The sequence below is a fragment of the Micropterus dolomieu genome, linkage group LG14 (genome assembly GCF_021292245.1).
Source record: "Micropterus dolomieu isolate WLL.071019.BEF.003 ecotype Adirondacks linkage group LG14, ASM2129224v1, whole genome shotgun sequence".
Taxonomy (NCBI): Eukaryota; Metazoa; Chordata; class Actinopteri; order Centrarchiformes; family Centrarchidae; genus Micropterus; species Micropterus dolomieu.
In genome coordinates this window covers 16,642,579-16,658,805 of record NC_060163.1, presented here as the reverse complement: position 1 = coordinate 16,658,805, position 16,227 = coordinate 16,642,579, and the positions used below count along the sequence as shown (strand labels likewise).

Here is a 16,227-nt window from a genome sequence, read left to right as displayed (position 1 = left end):
ACAAAGATTTATGGTGGAGTGGAAGCACAACACATGTTGCATGGTTGCATGCCAGGAGTTCTTTGAAGCTGGTTGGCCTATGCTGGTGACATAGCCCATTTTGCATCTGGAGAATGTGGCATGCTGAGATCTTTGGCGTTGACACCACAACAAAAAAGACTGACATAATAGTGTGCATGTTATCACACAAGTTAATGTAAATCATATTAACTGTACAGCGTAGATTCCCCCCTTCTAACTATGTAAACTGCATCAACTAATCCCACATGATGAGAAGAGCTGTTGGAGAAAGGCCTCAGAGAGAGTGTTGTGTGACACCATTAAGGTAGAGGAGGAGTTGGATGTCACAGGGTAAAGAGTCCGAGTCGTGTTAGCCTTGAGGCTGTGGGGTGTTTCATCAGGGAGCATGGCTAACCTATGCATCCTGTCTTGATTTCCTGCTCTGTGAATCATGCCTGTCCCCGCAGACAGTCAGGCAGGCAGGCAGCCCACTCAGTGGAGCAGAAACACCAGGAGCTCAGTGGCTGCCATGGATACACTCCTGGAGTCTCTTTGCTCCTCTCACTCTCTGTTTACTGTATGCAAGTGTGCATGCATGTGTGTGGGTTTATTTTGGAGGCCTTGTGCGTGGTCCCTAAATAAACAATTATGCATTTATGTTTTTGGAGTGGTGATTTTTGGTAGCTGTTGTTCATATTGTGTCGCATAGCTGTCAATCAAAAAACGTAGGTGGTACTTTCTAAATGTCTGGTATAGAGCTAGACAATTTTCTCGAGAGTTATTGGAAACCAAAACAGAAGTAAAAGGAGATCGCATACATTTTACATTTGTCGAGTGGCCACATAATGACTTCCAATAAATGCTAATCTTGGTCCACGTCCGCTAACATGTTTGCCATAAAGTAATATCATTGTTGTTTGTTTACAGCTTGTTGCTCAGCGCCTAAGTAGTCCTACTTGTCATGTTGTGGCCACTCGACAAATGTACAATGTATGCGATCTCCTTTTACTTCTTTTTTTGGTCTCCACAAAATAAATAAATTATGGTAATGCAGGTTAAAGGGAAATTGCCATCAATATTGTATATGTAATGTTAAATATGAGTATATTTATAGATCTAAAGATTATTTAAAACAACCAGTAGTGGCCATTCTAATTTATGCTATCTCCACCAAGTCGATGCAGCAGGTACTTGCTACTGCTAAACAAGGAACTGTGGTAGTGATTCTAAAGTTAGCGCTGAATCTTGGCATTGCCTTTCTGATGTGCACAACAGTATTACACATGTGTTATAATACTGAGTGAAAAAGCTGATTTTTGTGCATTTGGGAAGGATGATTCAAAACAATGGGAATCCCACAAATGTTAGCGTTACTGTTAGCAGCTACTTTTTACTTTGCTAATTTATGTTTCTGTTCTGTTAGTCACAGCTAATGATAGACACACACACACACACCCACCCCACATCACACCACATCACACCACAGAAACACTAACTTCATAGTCAATTTGTGATATTTGTATATATAAAAATTTACTTGACTTGACTCCCTCTTTATTGGTCTATGTGCTGCAGCCTAGACACTAGTTGGATAGCAGCTAGCTGGATACAAATAGAAAAAGTAGGAGTAGTAAAATGTAAACTTTTCTCTTCAGTGGAACTGCTGTCTTTTCCTGTACTATCCACCAGAACAGTAAAATAGCTGTTGTGTGATGTCTGTGAGTAGGCTGTATTGTGTCGTGGCTATCAATGACAATGTTAAAATTCTGAATGTGAAAAATAATCAAGTATTTTTTTGGTGTTCACCAAGTGTTGGCTGTGAGTTTCTAAATGAATCATTTACTGTTAAACCCTGATCAATTGAGTTTCTACCTTACTACCTTCTGCATACATGTTTCTTTCAGACAGTCCATCGGCTCACCACAGGTGATGGCATCAAGCGCACTGACAAGGATGACCCGGCGGCCAGCGAGGTGGGCTGGATGACCTCGGTCAAAGACTGGGCTGGAGTCATGATATCCGCTCAGACACTGACAGGAAGAGTCCTGGTGAGTTCACACTCAGTCATCATCCTTCGTTTAATCTGTGATCGTCGTCTCATGCTACTTTAACCTACATGTAGCAGCCTGTCGGCTAAGACATCAGTGAGATGAAGCGTGACATCCGATCATGATCACTCCCAGACTTCCTTGTGACAGCTAGGCACTGCCGTTGAACTATATCATAGTATATCTTTCTGTGAGGGGGGCCTCGCAAAAAATCTTTGTTATTACAGGGACAGGCCAGAAACCTTGCTGAGGTGGAGCTTACGTCTGACAAGCCACAAATCGTTCATGCTTGGATGTTCCTTGAATTTATTTCTGCTTGTCTGATGCATAAATATACTGTTTTGAAGTCCATATCTTGGTAGCAAATCTCTCAGACAGGAAGGCAGATACATCAAAACAAAGCCAGGGCAACAAAGAGGATATATTTAAAGAGTGTATTAAGGTCATACACCCCATAATGCCCTCAGACAGCAGAGGGAAACAGATCCAGAAGGAAGGAGGGAGGGAGGGACATGTACAGTTTATCAATTACATATGGTCAGCTGAAGTGGTTGCCATGGCGCCTGGTGTGTCTGACAGAGGAGCGTATCTATGTTCCCAGGGTCCTATGTTCCCTAACCCCCATAGAACTGAGGAAAATAGCACCCTTTGTAATGTTCACATTAAGTGCCATATAAATCTCTGGAACATAGGAATGAACCAGAAACACATGCCTTTTTACCACCATGTTATCATCTTGTGCAGCAAGATTAATTGAAGGATGAGTACCCTGCCGCACCTGGTGGGAGGGTGTCAACAAAGACAGGTTCTGTATTCTGCTATACTTTTTTGTATAGAGCTTTTGATGATTTTGGTCATATGTGCTTGGCAATGCAAGAGTAAGACTGAGGGAGTGATCAAATGAAATGGCTTGAGTGGGAGCACCATGCCAAGGCTTGCCGCAGTGCTCGGGGCTTATCCCACTTTCACCCACCCCCCTAAATGTGTTGCAGCATTTCCAGTTGGCTCAGTGTGTGGAGGTTGTTAATCAAGAATGCTGGGTGGGCAGCCACACTCAGGCATTATGGTTTGATGTGAAATATTAACGAACCACTTAGTTCATGTTTGTGGGACAAAAACTATAAGGAAAAAAAAAAAAGCTACTGACCATGTTGTGAGGATAACAAGAAAGGAAATTATTGTAAATCTGACAAAAATGATTTCCTTAAAACACTTCATGTCAAGTGCATTAGTCATAAAATGTGCTAAATGTTTCTGATTTTGATGGATGTTGTCATTTAAACCCAGTAAAGTGACACATTTGTTGTTGTTTTGAGAAGATGTGCGTAGCCGTAAGCTTCTGCAAAGAGGTGATTAATACCAGGGACTGCATGAAACCCTGTTTTGGGGGGCTAAATACAGCGCATTTTCTTCATCTTCCTCCAAATGTCATACGAAGCTCTGATGACTCAAGCTGAACTCAGGTTGTCCCCACGGCATCTTCTATTAGTTCATCCTAAGCACAGACGCTGGCGACGGATAATGGTGACAGCAACATATTGCTAACATAAGTGTGACATCAGCTCGACTGCCATCCTGTGTTTTCATGTGTTTCACTCTGAACCACCATCGCTCCCCTCAACAATATATATATATGTGTGTGTGTGTGTGTGTGTGTGTGCGCGCGCGCAGCTCAAGTGCCCTGTCTCAATGATGGCTTGACACACAACTGTTTAGCGAGTGCTCGTCTGTAACCATGGCAACTGCAGCTTACCTAAACACGGCAGATGTGTGTTTTCTATGTCAGCCTGTTTAGGGGGCACTTTAAAGCCTATTTCCAGGCCATCTGAGAGGGAATTTTACAAGGGAGTAAGTGCATGGGATGGCTTAAATGAAAGGTATCATGTTTGTTTTTTATTTTATGCATCTATCAGTGAGTGTTTGTTGAGTAGGGGTGAGCTGCTGTTCCCACATCTTCACCCACGTTGTTCTCTTTAAAAATGTAGCTCTTGCAGGCAGCCTATTTGCTCTTGAAATATTCTGCAACTGTTTTTGTATTATTACTTTTGTAATGCAGCCTTCATTAATAACCAGCCAGCAGCGGGTGAATCGATCAGCTGTTAACTTTCTCCGCAACCCAGGGAGTAGAAATTACACTTATTATGTATACTTTGTGCACGTGAATTTAAGTGAAATGCATGTCCTCTAATTAATTTTACCAATTAAACCTGCTTAAATTATGAAGTGTAGATGTGAAAGGAGTCAAGAAGAGAATAAATCTTAAACCCTTAAAGACAACTGAGACATGGATTATGCAAAAAGGAGGCCAAGCTGCAGGATGCCTGCAGTATTTTGCATTTTGATGTAGGTTTATGGGTGAGTCACAGACATTGATTGAAGTCTCTACAGACTTTTATTTAATTTTTAATTTTAATTACTAGCTTTTTTTTCTGTTCAAAATAGTAGTTTTGAAAAGGGAAAAAAGAAAAAAAGATGCAAACATACAACATATAAGCAAGGACACAAAGTGTACAAACCACAAAATGAAATAAAATAGCTCTATAAACACAGGGTAAGATATGCGGCAAAGGTTAAGAAGTACACAGTACAAGCCTTTAATCTGACCATCAGATAGCTTCTTACTGTAGTTGGAGGGTTATATTTTTTCATGTTACAATTTCTCCCACTACCTATAATCTGGTATTTCAAACAAAAATGTGCAAAATTAACATCCACAATGGCAGCATGACACATTTAAACCAAATGTGACATGTTACACAGAGATTCTTGCTCCACACTGACCTTTTTATTCAAACTGTGAATGTTGAGTGACAAACAGGTGCAGGCTGCCCTGTGGAAGGCCCAGAGGCTCAATGTTCATTTGCCCGGCTGATCTCGCATCTCAGCAGATTGTAAAAGATCAAACCTCGCCTTCGGGCTATTTGATTAGCAAGGAGGACACTTCCTGATGACCTTTCAGTCTGCAAAGGTTTATCGGCTAGAGATTGGTGCTCAACTCTTCATGCATTCAAATAGAACAGAAAAGACGAGAACCTTGTGTTTATTCTCTCATTTCAGATCAGCAGCATGCTGTATGTAAATACATGGTGTCCCCCAGAGTGGGGACACAGAAGGATCCCATCTGTCAGTTTATGCATTATTGCATTTCCCCTCCCCCCCAGTCACTTTTGCATCATACGGGACCACCCTCCCTATTCATCAAGAATGTCATCACGTTACTGTTTGCCCGCGTCAAAACAAACAAAACTCGCAATTTGGGGGTTGAACCATGTGGCTGCAGCTTGTACCTGTGCCAAGAACCCAGCGGGTCTTCTAATGTCATGCATCCATTTCCTGTTCAGTCGCACTCCCCTCGAGAATGTAATTGTCAAGAAATTGTAAGATGGGGTGTATGTGATGGAGCAGGTCTGAGGTTAGTGTATTCTCTGTGAAAATGTGATTTCGCTTATATGATGGGACCCTGCTGAGTGACATTTAGCCCACGTGCACTCAGTTCTAGAGGTCCACGGGGGGGGGGGCTGTCACAAAGCTATTATTCTGGCCAGAGAAAGGTTTTCTATTAATGGAAGCACTGAGCTGCCCTCTGGCACTATTCACTTTGTAGTCTTTGCCCCCTAACCCCAATCGCAGTAACAGGTTGAACAGAGGCAGTGATGTTAAAGTCAGACTTTGTTGGTTATCTCTAGGCTGTTGCTCAGTTTTAACTCTTTTATTTAAAGGATTCTGACATAGTCACTACATGTCTTAGCTGGGCATGCCATGTGCTGTCATTGTCAGGATAAGTTAGGCTACTTAGAAATGGTGTCATTTCATCATTTGGCCTTTGAGTGGTGACATGTTCAGGGACTGTTTTCATGAAAAAAAGATGTATGCAATTTCAAATGACTTGTTTGTTTATTTGCCTATACATTGACAGACAAATATTTGTATCTGAATGGATGTAGGTGAGTGTCAGTGTTCCAGAAATATAAGAACCATATTGATGGGCATTCCACTGTCAAAAAATGTATTGGTAATGTAAATCGAACAAAACAACAATTTTGTGGGATTTGTTTTTTCATATTTTCATTTGGGATTAATATGTATTTGAGTTTTTGGCACTACGTCTCCCATCAAGCCTTTGGTGATGTAAACATGAAATATAATGTTGCCAGTTAGATGTGGGCTTCACCTTTTAATTCAGTATTGGTTTCAACAATTATATATGACAATTTATGTCATGGCAAAGCTGCACAGTTGAAAGTCATGCAGCTGCTAGCAGTTCCTGTTTGCATTTTAATCATGGATGTACAAAGAACAAAAAACAGAAAATGTCTAAATATGATGATCATAAGGCAAGATCTGAAGTTATAAAATGGCTTTTGTAGTTTGATTTCCAAGCAGATTTGTAGATGTTTACCCTGTATGGACATCTGAGAAACTGCGATAACTTGCAGTGTAAGGTCTACTGATTTCAAATTTAAGTGTGACATCTGTGCCTGTTGCTATGACTGGGTTATGATGCTGAGAAGAAGGGATGCAATTTGTGGTGCAGAATGTCTACAGTATTGTTGGATAATCAAACAGCATCTGTAACAGTTGCAACCAACACATTTTTTTACTTTCTAGAACATCAAGTAATCAAATTTTACACAGTGAGTGGCCAGGTAAAAGGAGAAAGTAGGCTGGGTTTGAACTTGCCTCTCAAAAGTTTCTATTTTCATTCTTCACACTACTACTTCTTTCACTTTTTGCGCGAACCGCTGAATACACCATTAATGCCTTCGGGGAATGTGTGCACCCCAATTTGCACAATTCATTGTGTCGAGACTGCATAAACACACACTTGGAGAAAGATTAGGGATACAGCAAGGAGGAGGCTATGACAGCAAGTTTTTGAACCCTTATCCCGAACCTTTACAGGTTAAACAGTCTGCAAAAGATGACTCCTTCACCCTGTCTGCAGAGTCACATCTAGCTGATCATCTCTAGCTGTCAAACAAAAAGTGCTGCAGATTCAGAGTTGTCTAGGATTACCAGGATCAATGTGTGGAGGAAGTCCTATCTTCTGTCTTGACTGCTGTCGTCTAGATTCGATGTTGTCCGGGAGCAGCCACAGGGGCAGAAAAGGAGCTCTGAACGAAATTATAGGTGGCCCAGAAGGGCATTTTCATCAGGCGGTCAAACTCACCTCCTCCTCCTCATAGAGGCTCGGTGAGCAATTGTACCACTACATGGAAAAGCTTTTTGTCTGATGAGGGTGAAAACAGGGGAAGAGAGAGAAAGAGTAAACGCTTTTGTGGGGACTTGCTCTCTTCGACAATGGCACTGCAGCAGCAGAAATGTCCATTTGGAAGTGATTGAGGCACTTATCCTTTACATGACTGAGAATTCAGCTTAGCGCTGCTTTATTATCACACATTTTCCGCAGTGTTCGGCTCTGCGTAAAAGGACTCAGACAGCTTTTATTGTGTGTGCCCTTTTCTTGACATTCCCAGTTGACTCTTGGCTTCACATTAGGATCTCAGTGTTATATGTAACAGATATTCTAAGAACATGCCTGTGGCCTTGTGGCAGAGATAGGAGGCTGTTTGCCACCTGTGGACTCTGGTGCCAAGGGGATAGTATGTGACTTTCACCGCGCCCAGTGCAACAGAGTGAACAATGTGGCAGCATCATTCGGCTCTTTGCCCGCCTCTAAGTCTGCCGCTATTTTCGGGTGACAGCAGCTGCCAGGCCTGTTTTGTCAGCGCCTTCCAGGAGGAAACAATGCCATGTGAGACTGAAGGTACTTTGTGGTCCCTTCATCAAAATAAAGAACATCTTATTAAGTAATTTCTGTCCACAGTTTAGCCTTTATAAACTTTATTTTACTGAAGCAGAGTGAAAATCTGCAAGTGCAGTAAGAATATTTCATTAGAATTAAACTCTGTATCTTGAAACAAGAAGGGAAAAAAGCAGGTCAGTGCACTAAAATCAAGAACAATTAAGTAAAAGAGGAAAAGGAAAATGTTTTCTAATTTTTTTCCCAGGGCTTTTGAGAAAAAAAACTCCAGCAACTTATCAGTGTTTGTTTTGAAGAACATAAAAATTTTAAAATACCATTTACTGTGCAAAGATTCTTTAGTTTAACCAGTTCTTGTTTTAACCACTCCAACCGCATGACTCTAAAAGGATGGCAATGTTGGCCTGGATGCATCCTAATGACTTTTATGATTCCTTCACTTTTCATCTTGTGCCTTTAATAAGTCGAAACCTTACATTTTTTAATACTTTGTACCATAAACCTGCAAAACTAGTTACATTGGTGCCAAGTGGAAAATGTTAGCATGCTAACACACTAAACTAAGATGCTAAACATTTTACCTTCTAAACAGCAGCATGTTAGCATTGTCATTGTGAGCAAATGTTAATTTGCTGACATTAGCATGTAGCTCAAAGTTCAGCCTCACAAAGCTACCAGCATGGTTGTAGACTCTTGTTTTAACTTATTTAGAGATAGACCCTACATAATCAGAAGCTAATTTGCATTTTTCTAACCATTTTTCCCTTCACTTATTCTGAACATTTTCTGAGCTGTAAATGGGGGAGGGTGTTTTCTTGCAGCAGGAAACATACCTTTTGCCTTCTGCTAATTGGTTTAAATCAATCTGTTCCTTTCAAAAAATCCTAGTTTTTTTTGTTAGAAACTGGTGGTAAACAAAAATCATGAGCCTGCTGTATATAGTATGCATGTAGTATTTTTGCTAAATGCATATAGATTTCTTCATTTTAATGCAAAGGCTGTCTCCTTTACTGGTTTGCTTTGGATGCTGTCTGGAGTCCGTCTAGATTTATAACATCATTAACATTTGCCCTCAGTGCAGCACACAGACAAATCTGAGTGTTGCTTTGACACATTTATTTGCGGTTGTCTTGACCTGTGGCCATCTGTGCCTGCAGAGTCTACAGATTGAGAGTTGCTTGATCGTTAACTCTCTGCACTAGTCGCGCGGCCAAATTCTTGCAGCAATCACACCATTAGCTTTGGACACCAGCAAGTATCAGGTGTGATAATTACCATCCCCCCAGGGGGAGAGAAGGCATTTCTAATTTGGAACTTTCCTATGTTTGGTGGGCCGCATTTTCAGCAGCATCTCATTTGGCACAAACAATCGGTGGAGTATAATTAGTTTTGTGGAGTAGCATCATGTTCAGAGTGCAGGCGAAAATGTGGAGAAGAGGTTTACAATAGCATTCATGAGCAGTATTATGATAAGAAATTCTCAACCATCACGAATTGAGCTCTCCAGATTTCATTAACAATCATCAGCCACACAATGACCTGGCAGCTGCTGCTGTATTAGAACTCACATAGTCTTTAAAACTCATCACAGTCTTTCCTTTGCTCTCACAGGAAAGGCAGGCATAAAGGAGGTGTTAATGAGGTTACTCTTGATTTTTCTAGCTTCCAACGCTTTACATCAAACAGACTTTCCTTTGGCAAGTTCAGTTTAATTAATTAACATGGCCACTTAGACAGGATTTGGAGGTTAATAGATGTTGTTTCCAACTGGTCACACGAAAGGTCATACCTTTGAAAGTTCACGTTGTGGCCGCTGAATTGCAACCAAATTGTATATTATTGCAAAATATGAATCAGATCCTATGCATTGATATATCAGAACTATTCTCCAACATGGCCTGTAGTGTAGATGTTCCTGCTGCTGAGTTCACACCTCATGCATCCTGCATCCCCTGACCCTCAAAAATATGTGCAGCTGTTACAGTTACAGTATGTCCAGCTTCCCAGATGCTGAACATGATTTTAGATTTTAACACATGATAGGAATTTCCATTTCCATTGTTAGTGCAGGGCAGAGTTTCTCTCTCAGTGAGAACCCCTCCTCTCTGAAGAGCTGCCAGAGAGGTGAGTCATCGCTTGTACTCCAATCAAACTCCTCTTTTGCACACCGATAGACATCAGAAGTTTTTCTTTTTAGACAAAGCACTTCTTTAATTTTTTTTGTCAGCTTTGTTCTGCTGTTGTTTTGCAAGAAGCAAGCAAATTACAACCTCATATTTCAACTGAGACAGACAGTGAGAGGCTGGGGGCGAGACACATCCCCTTCTGTCCTAAGCTCTTTACGCCTCACTGTGAGAGTGGTTGGGCTGCTTCCAGGATGGCTTAAATAATGGCTTAGCCACTGTGGGATTTAGGGTTCTACGCTGCATGTTTTGATTGTGGGTATTTTAATAGCTGAATAATGGCGCAAACTGTAGTAGAATCAGTTTAAATCTCTTATTTATAAAGGAGCAGGACATCTCTAATGAGGTCTAATGAGAGTAGATTTATGGATCAACCCTGTTACATGAAAGAGATATAAAAAGCAAAGAGAATCCCGAATAGATTTTTCAAGTTGCGCAAACAGCACGACAGAGTGTGACATTCCGACATTCTTGACCCAAAATGTTCAAGTATAGCAGCGTTGTTTTCACGGCTGAGAGAGGACATCGTCAGCGCTCATAGATCACTCACTATAGAGAGCATGATGTCAAACAAACAGAGGATCAGGTTTCAGGCCACGGGTAGTTACAGTGCATCCTATACAACGTGACACACAAACTTGAGCACTCGTGTGTAGCTGCCAAGGGTTTAGGGGAGGATCCTGTTTCTGGAAGTGCTTTAACCTTCATTATTTTTTTAAATATCTGTGCAATATGGCTAAGGGTTAGAAGCCAAATATCAAGCAACTGCCTTACATTAATGATTTATTGTTACTCAGTTAGTGGCTTTGCCTGTAAAAGTCAGATGGACCTAGGCTATATCCACACTAAGTTACATTTTTGTTTTAAAATGCAGACCTTTTGCTATGTTTGCACCTGAGACTAATGCTGGTTTCACACACAATGCGATTTTTTTATTTATATTGTATTGATCGTGTGAGTTTGACTTTATTCGTCTGTAGTAATGCTTTCTTCTTTTGTCGAATCTTCTGCAACTACAGGGTAAACAATCTGTTTCCTGTTTACACTGGCATGTGCATGCACAGTTTATATGAATGGCCACTAGATGGGTGTCATTTTAATATAGACGGAGATCTGTTTTGATACTCAGCTAAAACACTGGTGTGGATGTAGATCCTTTTTTAAATCAAAAAAATAGAAGTGTGGATGTAGCCTTAGAGTACATGCTGGGTTAGCTTTTTTGTCAGTGGGAAGAGGAAGAAATATTTTAACAAGAGACTCCAAACATACTTGGGTCGGTGTCTTGAATTTTTCATCCAATCATACAAATGCACCACCAATTTCACAATGTTGTGTAAACAGTTTGAAGGTGGTCTGAGTGTCTCCCTGAAATGGTTCCCTTTAGCCCCCCGTTATACCTACACCATTAGTCAGGCCTCCTCAGCAGAACTCTGTGACTCACTACTTTCATGGCTTTACTTTACTTTTCTACCTTTCCCCTGCTGCCGTTGTCATGTGCATGGAAATGTTGTTTTTAGGAAATAACAAGCAGTTTTATCAGCACAGCAGGCGTGTTCTGTACTCATTACACATGGCTGATGAGCATGGCTTTGCAAATGGTACATTTAAAAAAAAAATCTAATCATGCTCTCACAAACCTCTATTCGTCAGTCTGTTGTTTTCTTCTTACATGTTCAAAATGGATTTTCTTTATTTTTCCCTTCATTTTTGGATTCCCAATAGAAACCTGCAGGAGCCCTTTACTCCACACTGTGTGCTCTGAAGTTCACTGAGCAGCACAGATTAGAGCTTGGTGTGTTGATGTTGGCTTACTGAGTGAATCAGGAACTGTGAGTGGCTATAGAGACCCTGCAGGTTCGTCCCCAGGCAAACCTCAAGTCTCAGGAGTACACTTCGTATTGCTGACAACAACAGCCAGTTTCATATCTGGCTTTCACGGCACTAAAAAAGGAATGTGGCTGATGTTCCTTTTGATTCTATGTTTTTTTTCTTTTGTTTTTTTTTTACATGCACAAAGAAAAATATGCGATTTTATTTTTCAGATATCTCACAATTGCAGCCATGTTGGACTTGTGTCACATTCAGAGAAGGTATTATTTATATTAAGTCATAAATCAATGTGCATCAAGTTGCCACATACTGTAATTTGGACAGCAGCTGTTGGGAAAGTTCACCGGTTATTTTTGACCCGCTGTTTTCAACACCGTACAATGTTTGCTACAATGGTGCTAATAATCGTAACGTCATCTCTGTGTGTGTGTGTGTGTGTGTGTGTGTGTGTGTGTGTACACAAACTGCAAGTGTTGGGCATATCCAATCCATACAACATTACAGCATCCGGTGCCGCATTTCTGCCGTTAAAAAACGCCAGGTCCCTACCACCGCTCAACTGCGGTAATGTTTATTTTTACCTTCTGGGGAATCCCTCACCTAACACAGCCCGGGTGTGTCTCCTCCTCAATTAATAAATCCGAAAGCACAACAACTATCCAGCATTTTGGCAACACAAAAAGTAACAAACTCAAAGTGTATTTCTTGCTTAGGTTGGCAAGCAGCGGAAAATAACGTCCTTTTTGCCCTCCCAAAGGAGCGTTTTCTTTGGAATGTGACATCACGTGAAAACTATGAATACCAGCAACTTTCCTGTGCCTTAGAAAATCTGTTATTGTGTATTACATGTTCTTTATGTATACAGCTCATCTCACCAGGTGCAGTTGCTGCTGCAGCCCGGACTCCTATCCTGTGCTGCAGTTTTATATTTGTTTTTAACGTTTCTTGGTTTAAAACCACACATTTTTTATAGATAAACTATGGTTGTGTATGTTGGCACAATGATAACCCTTGCAAAACTTTAACTGGCACTTTTTATCCTGGCCCCGAGGAGACTCCTTCGAGGAAGGGGAAGGAGAGGAATCCGACAGTCTCCAACGGACAGGCAACAGGCAATGTGAGGTCACTAAATAAGAAAAAGGATGATCTTTGGATCAATGCTAGCGCCTGTTATGAATAACATTACTCATCTAATATGGTGCTTCCTGAGATGTGGCTCCCCCAGGATATTCCCGCTCTTTGTGAGATCTCAAGGCTTTTTCTCTCATTCGTTCGGACAGGATTGAAACGGCAAAGACAGGAAAGGCAACATTGGGGGCATCTGTGTGTTTATCAATGATAAATGGCGCAGACAATGCAAGACTGTTTGCATTCCCGACATTTAAGATCCCTGTAACTTCTCTTTGGGCAATGCTGAAAGTGCAGCTTCTCAAATCACGGAATGTGTTCACCAACAATTATTACACAACATCGAGGCCCCGATTTTCATTCTAGGGGACTCCAATCATTGCAAACTTGAACTGTCAATTCCCCGTTTTCAACAATACGCTAAATGCGAGACACAGGAGGAGGAAATTATAGACTAATCTTACAGCAATTTGAACAACGCTTATGTGAGTAGAGCCAAATCCCCACAACTGAAAATTGTTCAGAAGGAGCCTAACCACATGCTTCGGGAAGCTAGGAGAAGGCATGTATTGAAATACAATGCAGAATGCAATGAAATACAAAAACTGTCGATCCCTAATATGACCCCAATTAAAAATGTCTTTGCACTTCTGATGACTTACAAAAAGTAAATTAATTAAAGGAGTTTTACTTGAGCTTTTAAATCCATGACTTAGAGATGATCTCTGTTACTGACCAGGATGCAAGGTTGATGATTGTCTCTTCTAAGGTCCAGTCACTATTTAGACACTTGTACTAATAAGGCCACAGGGCCAGATGGCATCTGTGCATTTCTCCTACAAACATGTGCAGAGGAGCGGACATCAGCATGGGGCCCCATCTTCAAAAAATCTGTGGATTTGCACAGCATTCCCACCCTCTAGAAAAAATATTACACCTGTCCCTAAAAAAAGTCTTGATGACTTTAGGCCTGTTGCCCTGACATCATGGAATGTTTTGAGAGGATAACAGTGTTGTTGCTTAGGAAAAAGTTATGTATTATTAGACCCCTTTCAGTTTGCTTACAAGAAGGAGCGCGGCACAGATGATGCTATTAATAGCATCAAACACCTGGAAGACCCCAAGGCTTATGGACACTATTAGCTGTTAATACGATGCAGTCGCACATGTTGATACAGAAATTGGAATAGATGGGTGTTAATCCTTTTATTTTAAGATGGTATTTTTCTTTTCTGAGCAATCATACCCAGCAGAGTTGCAAACGTGTGACACTAACCACTTTTTGTTGAATGTGAAGAAGACTGAGGAGATGGTGTTTGACCCTGGGGGAGTGGGCGATCTTAGGCTGGTGGTTATCAACAATAAATCTATCACTCAGGTCTGCTCTTATAAGCACCTTCATACTGATAATACACTTCGCTAGAGAGTCCATGTTCATGGTCTCTGCTCTAGACTGCAACAGTGGATGTATTTTTTACATAGACTTGGGGTCTATGTAGCAGAAAATCATGTTACTGTTTTACCACACAGTCTTAGTGTATTATAAGGTTCTGTATGTGATGACAGCCTGGTATGGCTATGAAAATTATGGGACTTAAAAAAAATCCTTCAAACAATCTATGATCAGACAGGCACAGAAAATAGTGTCTGATCCAACTTACATTCTCCACCCACAGTTCCAGCTCTTACCCTCTGGGAGAAGACTAGGGTTCCTCAGAAGACTGAACCGTTACAAACATTCATTCCTGCCTATGTCCCTAAAGATTCTCAACACAAACAGGTGATGTAGTGTGTTGGCCATGGAGGTTGTGCAATATGTTGCCATTGTCAGTTATGGATGTGCAAACTTTTACATGGAAACCATGTGGTGTTGAATGATCTATGCATTATGTGTGATTTTATCTTCTGTGGAACTGCAGGATGAAGTTCAGAACAAATTCCCCTACCTGTAATCATAGACTGTATAAAACAAGTGGACGTAGTCACTGTGATGTCACCCATTGGTTTGTGCACTGCCGTTTTAAACAATCAAGTTTGACAGTTTGGCCCCCACCATTTTGACTTTTTGCAACCAGGCACCTGACGTGACCATATTTGGATGAGAAATTGGCGCTAGCAAGCTTGGTTAGCTAGGTGTAATTCATGTTAACTAAAGACAGGCTTAAAACATGACATACTTACTGGAAAAATTAACATCTGACTCCTAATAAGGTTGTACAATTGCGCTGGTTAAATTTACACAGTGCAGTGGATTTGACTCACTCTGACCTGATTGACAGGTCACCATGGTAACGACTGGTCAGTCACAAGGTAGTCCCGCTCTAAAGCACAGCTTCATTGTCTATTTTCCTCTAAACTGGAACATAATTTAATTTGAAGAAGACTTAAAACTATCACATGAGACCATAAACTCATTATGAAAGTGTTTACTGAGGTAATAAATCAGGCAAGGAGTAGGGCCATTATTTCTAATAGAACCGGACTTCTTTTTGCAACCAGAGGAGTTGCCCCCCGTGGTGGGGGCAAGAAGGTTGTGGGTTCAAACCCCGGTTGCCCCGGCATTTCTGTGTGGAGTTTGCATGTTCTCCCCATGTCCGCGTGGGTTCTCTCTGGCTTCCTCCCACCATCCAAAGACATGCAGGCTAGGTTAATTGGTGTCTCTAAATTGTCCTTAGGTGTGAGTGGCTATGTGCAGTTGACGATGGATGGATGGAGTTGCCCCCTGCTGGCCGTTAGAAAGAATGCAGGTTTAAGTTACTTTTACATTGACTTTAGTTGTGAGAACACACAGCTCATTCAGGCAAAATGGCTGCCCTTTAGCCACAGTTTGCATCACTATTTGTACTCCTGTGAGTCATATCTCAGTCAAATCTGAACATACATATTTTAAATGTTTTCAAACATATTTTTATTACTGCTTTTGCAAAGCAGGAGAAAACCGAGATAAAACTACATACAAGTGAAAGTCCGGGGAACCCGTAGTGCACAGCCATCCTTACGTCTGGAAAGCCTGATACACATTGCACTTCAATATCATATCATGCTATTATTCCACATTCTTTTTTCCAGGCCAGTTCTATCAGTCCTGACTTCATCCTTTGAAATTTAGTGGCTCCCAGGTTTTCAAGGAAGGGGTCCCAGAGCTGGTAAAAAATGGTTTAGCCTTTAAGGCTGTAGAGGAAAGCTTCAAAGGGGATGACACTTGGTACAGCATGTAGCAAATGATTTAGTGGAAGCTTTATCAGTGATCCACATGACTAGGATACATTTCCGA

The 16,227-nt window shown here is 41.1% G+C and overlaps 1 protein-coding gene across 8 annotated transcripts in view; it reads left to right on the top strand.

The window, feature by feature from the left end:
* LOC123982769 (calcium-activated potassium channel subunit alpha-1) overlaps positions 1-16,227 on the top strand; it is a 107,979-nt gene that overhangs the window by 16,636 nt on the left and 75,116 nt on the right. For all 8 annotated transcript variants that reach the window (XM_046068598.1, XM_046068605.1, XM_046068599.1 and 5 more), the window contains exon 2: positions 1,905-2,048. In XM_046068598.1, coding sequence (XP_045924554.1) covers positions 1,905-2,048 — 144 coding nt within the window. The remainder of the gene's footprint in view (positions 1-1,904; positions 2,049-16,227) is intronic.